The sequence below is a fragment of the Myodes glareolus genome, chromosome 16, assembly GCF_982192425.1.
Source record: "Myodes glareolus chromosome 16, mMyoGla1.1, whole genome shotgun sequence".
In the NCBI taxonomy this organism is placed as follows: Eukaryota; Metazoa; Chordata; class Mammalia; order Rodentia; family Cricetidae; genus Myodes; species Myodes glareolus.
The window spans coordinates 50452353-50459335 of NC_142041.1; the positions used below are offsets into that span (position 1 = coordinate 50452353).

The 6983-nt window shown below is 44.6% G+C and overlaps 1 protein-coding gene across 1 annotated transcript; it reads left to right on the plus strand.

Moving 5' to 3' along the window:
• The first annotated feature begins 324 nt into the window (after positions 1-324).
• Pou3f2 (POU class 3 homeobox 2) lies at positions 325-6399 on the plus strand. The gene has a single exon (XM_048420225.3). The coding sequence runs from the start codon at positions 516-518 to the stop codon at positions 1848-1850; it is 1335 nt and encodes a 444-aa protein (XP_048276182.1). The 5' UTR covers positions 325-515; the 3' UTR covers positions 1851-6399.
• The last annotated feature ends 584 nt before the right edge of the window (positions 6400-6983 follow it).

Genomic DNA, 6983 nt, shown 5'->3' on the forward strand with positions numbered 1-6983 from the left:
GGTGGGGGGGTACCAGAGGAAGGTCTGAGAAGACTGGGCGCCCGAGGGAAGGGGGGGGTGGAGCTCTGCACCAATCAGTGGCGCCGGCCTGGGAGGTTGCTAGCGGTATCCACGTAAATCAAAGGGCGCGGAGCCAATGGGAGGGGGTGGAGGGGGCGGGGCCCAGGCGCGTGCCGCTGCGAGCGGGCTCTGCCAAGAGAGCGGGAGAGAGCTTGAGAGCGCGGGGAGAGGGGGGAGCGCCCAGCGAGTCAGAGAGTGAGCCAGAGCGAGAGGAGGGAGAGGAGGAGAAAGAGCGAGGGCGGGCGGGCGGGCGGGAGGCAGCGCGGCAGCAGCAGTAATAGCAGGAGCAGCAACAGAAGGCGTCGGAGCGGGCGTCGGAGCTGCCCGCTAGGGGGAAAGAGAAAGAGAGAGAGGGAGAGAAGCGGGGCGAGCGAGGAGAGAGAGCCCGAGGCAGAAAAGTAACTGTCAAATGCGCGGCTCCTTTAACCAGAGCGCCCAGTCCGGCTCCGAGAGTCATGGCGACCGCAGCGTCTAACCACTACAGCCTGCTCACCTCCAGCGCCTCCATCGTGCACGCCGAGCCGCCCGGCGGCATGCAGCAGGGCGCAGGGGGCTATCGCGAGGCGCAGAGCCTGGTGCAGGGGGACTACGGAGCTCTGCAGAGCAACGGGCACCCGCTCAGCCACGCTCACCAGTGGATCACCGCGCTGTCCCACGGCGGCGGGGGCGGCGGCGGCGGCGGTGGAGGAGGCGGGGGAGGCGGCGGGGGAGGTGGCGACGGCTCCCCGTGGTCCACCAGCCCCCTAGGCCAGCCGGACATCAAGCCCTCGGTGGTGGTACAGCAGGGTGGCCGAGGCGATGAGCTGCACGGGCCAGGAGCGCTACAGCAGCAGCACCAACAGCAGCAGCAACAACAGCAACAGCAGCAGCAGCAGCAACAGCAGCAGCAGCAACAACAACAACAGCGACCACCACATCTGGTGCACCACGCTGCCAACCACCACCCCGGGCCCGGGGCATGGCGGAGTGCGGCGACTGCAGCTCACCTCCCTCCCTCCATGGGAGCTTCCAACGGCGGTTTGCTCTACTCACAGCCCAGCTTCACCGTGAACGGCATGCTGGGCGCAGGAGGGCAGCCGGCTGGGCTGCACCACCACGGCCTGCGGGACGCCCACGACGAGCCGCATCACGCAGACCACCACCCGCATCCGCACTCTCACCCTCACCAGCAACCGCCCCCGCCACCTCCCCCACAAGGCCCACCGGGCCACCCAGGCGCACATCACGACCCGCACTCGGACGAGGACACGCCGACCTCAGACGACCTGGAGCAGTTCGCCAAGCAGTTCAAGCAGAGGCGGATCAAACTAGGATTTACTCAAGCAGACGTGGGGCTGGCGCTGGGCACCCTGTATGGCAACGTGTTCTCGCAGACCACCATCTGCAGGTTTGAGGCCCTGCAACTGAGCTTCAAGAACATGTGCAAGCTGAAGCCTTTGTTGAACAAGTGGTTGGAAGAGGCAGACTCGTCCTCGGGCAGCCCCACCAGCATAGACAAGATCGCAGCGCAAGGGCGCAAGCGGAAAAAGCGGACCTCCATCGAGGTGAGCGTCAAGGGGGCTCTGGAGAGCCATTTCCTCAAATGCCCCAAGCCCTCGGCCCAGGAGATCACCTCCCTCGCGGACAGCTTACAGCTGGAGAAGGAGGTGGTGAGAGTTTGGTTTTGTAACAGGAGACAGAAAGAGAAAAGGATGACCCCTCCCGGAGGGACTCTGCCGGGCGCCGAGGATGTGTACGGGGGGAGTAGGGACACGCCACCACACCACGGGGTGCAGACGCCCGTCCAGTGAACTCAAGAGGGGGAGGGGCAGAGCGTGGGGCTCCCCCTCCCCTTTGGTCCATGGTCCTTCACGGGACCTCTGTTCCCCCTCTAACTTCTGATTGTTTTTTTATTATTATTTTTAATTATTATTTTCCCGGTCTTTTAAAAAAGAAAAAATAGTGAAAATAAGAGAAAAGGAAAGGAACGAAGACACTGGACTATCCTATAACAGATAGCAGGTGTAATGATGGGTTTTGACCTTTGCAAACAAGTACCCAGAAAGTGAAATAGAATGTCTCTTAGTGAAGTGTGTGTGTGTGTGTGTGTGTGTGTGTGTGTGTGTGTGTGTGTGAGAGAGAGAGAGAGAGAGAGAGAGAGAGAGAGAGAGAGAGAGAGAGAGAAGAGAGAGTCCCGGAAAAAACTAAATAAATTACCAAAAAGAAAGAAAAGTCCACCAAACCGTACAAAACACAAAACTGCAGCTTCCCAATGCTCAAAGTTGACACGTGCTGCTGTGTTTATTTAACATGGGTCCCCATCAGGAAAGAAGGAAAATACACTTTTTAAAAAAATATATAGGCAAATTTTAACCACACAAATTTGCACTGCAAGAAAATTGAAGTTTACATTAACAAGTTCAACTTTTTTTTTTGTCAATACCCACTGTTAATTTTGAAACTGTCCTTTGGGGTTGTTTTGATTTGCCTTCTCCAGTGGGGAGGACAGAAGTCAGCTCTTGGCCAACCTCCATTTCTAGTGTTCCCATGTCCCTTGTCCTTACTGCTTATAAACTCTGGTTTTCTTCAAACCCCGCAGACCTGGTGTAACATTTATTGGCTCTTTCCATCAAAACAAAGTGATTGGCTTCCTATAAAATAAATAAATGTTTGCATTCAGGAAATGTGTATGGTTTTCCCGCTTTATGCAAGGCAGGAATACTGTTTGGAATAGAAATGTAAGCACTGGTTTTGTAAACCACAAGGTAAACTTCATTTTCAGGCAGTATTTCTAGGTAGGGAAGAAAAAGGAAAATCGATAGTGAGTGACCGGTCACTTCATTTTATCAGGCAGGGCCGGCCGTTGTGAAAGAACTCAGAAGAAATGCGAGGTTAAATATGTTGCTAGAGTTGTCCACCAGAAAGAAACTGGGAAGTCTGAAGAAAACTGGGAAACACACTGTATAGTTCTCTGCCTTTGGGTTCAATAACTTAAATATAAGGGATTAGTTGTGACGACAGCAGTGGTTAAACTTTGTCTCCCTACTAGGTTTTTTTTTTGGGGGGGGGGTAGGTAAAGAAAAAACCCAGGAACTTGATAACATACACACAGACTGTGTTTCTTAGCACACAAATACATACACCATACATACATATATACATATATGTGCATATATATATGTATATATATATATATGTATATATATATGATAGACAGGTTTTGTCTTCAGCATTTGTTTATCAAGTCATACTTTGGGTCCTACACCATTTTCTCCCATAATTTATTACATAAAAATATCACTTCAGCTTGGACAGAGTTCTCCCCCTCTTTCATTAAGGAAGACAAATGAAGGGGGGGGACATTTTCAACACTTTCTCTCTCCCCCTTTGTTAAGAATTTTTTCCAGTGTATTTCTTTTTTTTTTTTACCCTGTTTCGATGGGAAATGGTTTACTCCCAACACAATAGAATACTCTGAAAGGTGTAGGTAATAAAAAAACAACAACAACCAAAAAACAAAACAAAAAAGCTTATGACTATATTAAAATTAACACCACTAAACTGTGATCAGTTAAAAAAAAATAAATAGTTATCAGCACAAAAGGGCGCTAAAAGGGAAAACACTTTTTTTAGTAACCTTAAATGTTTGGGATTTTATTTCTTTGTTAGGTATTAGATAAATGATTATTTTTAAAAATTAAATTCTCACTACCATAAAAATATGGTTCAACATCAGATTAGCATTGCACTCAGTAGTTAAGGTTTTAGGAAATATGCTTTGTCCAGTATTGTCTTTTCAAACACCTGTGATTGTTTCCTTTTCAATGTTTTTTGCAAGATAAATGGTGACTTTTAATGGGCATATTTATTTGCCTGTATTTCATTTTTTCCCAATGAATGTCACAGGCAATGGCATAGAGCTGTTTCAGGTTATATCACACTGCTTTCTCCTGATGTGTGAGGACTAGACTTCAGTGAAGCAGTCCAGAGGAGGGCAAATAGCCAATGGTAAAAGGAGAAAATGAATTTGCAGATCCTTGTTACCAAGTAGGTAAGGTTGGAAGCTGGGGTTCAGAGGATGTGTCAACAGCTTCTCTTGCTCTCATGGGCTCACAAAACTGAAAGTCACCACTGAACCTTACCATATGTATATATGTTTCATATCTGTCTTTTGAAATGCAGAAATAGTTTAAATGTTTCTTTGTCTATTTTTCTTTTTCTTAATGCTACCCAGGGAAATATTTTCATAACGTTTTACGTGGCCTGCCTCAGTGTATATTTATTTCTTTTGGAGCAAAAGGTTCTGAAAACTGGTTTTTCTGTAGCTTTAAATGAGAAGGTAGCAAGATCTATATGGGATGTCATTTTTTTTTTGTTCAGTTTCTTTTTTTAAAAAAAATGCTTTGTTTTGGTACATTTGATTGTGCTTGTGGGGAAAATAAAAGCGCAGAGATCCTTATATATTTATGTTAAAGTAATATTTTATTATTACATAAAACATAAATGCACAATACCTTCATAGTTTGTTCTAATTATTGAAATATCTTTATTTTATTTTTAAAGATAGTGCCAAGTCCTAAGAGGAGGAGAAGCCGTACCTAGACTTAGACCTTAGACTTACTGAGCTCAGCTGTGTATAAGACACTTCCCTTCCTTTATACTTCACAAAGTTTTGGAATAAATTTTATACATATATTGCCAGCTTCCATGTTTATAACTTTCAGAGACATTTTCTTTTCTTTTCTTTTTTCTTTTTCTTTTCTTTCTTTCTTTTTTTTTTTTTTTTTGATGAACACTAATATTCGGCCTTTTCTTTGTAGAAACTATCATGGTTTTCAAGTATTTCCTTCACTGCCTTATAGTATTAAATCAGATAGTCATTTGGTTTGAACTTCTGTTAGTTTGCCATTTCCTGAATGAACAAAAAACATTTTCCCTGCAAATATATGCCCATCTCTCTACACCTTCCTTTCATAGCTGCACTTCCGCCAGTGTCGTGTCCAGAGAAGCTTCAGTGGAACTAGATGGACTCTAGCCTGTACTCACTTGTGCTTAAGATAATTTGGGATCCTCAGAATAGTGAGACTTGGCTAGAAATTATTCTTCATAATTAACGAATACTTTTCAACAACAGAAATGCCATTTATGTGCTCACCAAGTGATTAAAAGCAGATGCTACGTGTTTTTTTTTAATCTTAGATTCACTGAGAAAGATACTTTTTACGACATTGCTTCTTTCTCAGCACGCAAACAATAATAACAAGAACATACTCCAAATTTAAAGAGGAGGAAAAGAATGTATTGAAGAGACTCAAGCCATAGTACTAATGGTTTGTTTCAGGTGTTAGATAGAGCACTGCACTTAAAAAAAATAAACAAACAAATAGCTTTTAATGTTAGTGAAGTGTTCAAACAGTCTTGAATTAGTTTATAAGTTTGTTGGTGTATTTAAAGTCCTCCCTGGAACACTGACTTAAAATAGAAATGTCCATTTAGGAAAGTAGTTTCTGGGCTTGTTACCTCTGATCATCCTTTCTAATTCCTAGTCAATATTACATGGGTCCCAAACAGTTTCTGCCAAATGATCTTATCAATAGTCTGAACAAGAAGTGACAGGAAGAAGAAGTGTTTTGTGACCGCAGACATGCTGATGGGTAAAATGTTTAAGCTAAGTATAGATTTGAGTTCTGGGTCAATATCCCTCTGCAGAAGGCAGAAAGCAAGCCGCATCTGCCCTCTGCAGGGCATTTCGGTGGGCCTTGAGAAGGCATTTTTGTTCTTAGACAGGACGGCTAAGGGCAGACTGGGAAACATCATGTAATAAAGAGGCACACTGTGTTCCTGACTCATGCTGGCTGTTCAGATTCTAAAGATTCTCTAGTAGCTTCTATGCCAGTCTTAGAATGTAAGGCCCACTACATTAAAATAAAAGAAGTCATAGCCACTAATACAAACCTATGGGGTAATTTAAGATGCCTAGAAGCCATCTCTATCCTAAAGACAAAAAAACCTCAGTGTTTGTGTTTGCTCAAAACATGCCATATTTTAGATTTATTATACATGTATAGACATAAAGGGGAATGATCATATATGAAAGAGCATGTGAAGGTCATAGGGAAGGAATGGCCACAAACAATATTATGCTTGGTGATTTTAAACATTGTCAGTTTTTACGAAGAAACGTCCTTTATGTTTCAGATAGCAGCAACAAAACCACCTCTGTCTTTCCTCTCCCCTTCTGCTCCTACAGAGGAGGCTACATACAGGTTGTCAGAATTTTCTGGTGAAATGGTTTGAATGAAGGCACTCTTCTGTCTTCTCATTTCTTCGGAAACAACTAATAAAATGACAGAACAGCGACTAGGGGTGGCTCTTGCATGCACTGGTCCCAGACATGTGCTGGCTTCACTCACCCCTTAGTTTCCTTGTGGAAGCATCTTGGATAGAGCTAGGGCGCCTGATGGGATTGTCCTTTTATTTCTCCTCTTTTTGGTTTCTCTTTGTTGATTTTTCAATACATTCATGGATCTATGTTCTAAATTTTATTGAATTCCCATCCAAATTAAAGAATGGGATGAAGGATGGAGTTTGTACAGAAAAAAAAAAAAGAATGGTGGTGATGTAGGGGCATCTTTGGTTCTCCTTGTGCATTTCAGTGGTAAAGCAAAGGAATGGTGTTTACTTCAAAAGGGGGACCTGCATCAGGAAGTACCATGAATCTTGACAATGTGACTAATGGTCTGTTCATCTGGGTGTTAGATAAATATTTTCTCTGAGGAAAGTTTACTTTTTGAAATGATACCTAGTCTCTGAATGGAATTCACATGCCAGGAGAGGAGCAATGAGGCTCCTCGTGGCTGTTTCTGCCCCTTGATTCAGGATAAGAAAAAGCCGAAAAGGGTCTGCCACCCAGCTCACCAATTCGTGGAATCAATTGGCCCACG

What these genes read in the sequence shown, in the direction of transcription:
- Pou3f2 (XM_048420225.3), top strand. Translation starts at nt 516, where the DNA reads ATGGCGACCGCAGCGTCTAACCACTACAGCCTGCTCACCTCCAGCGCC.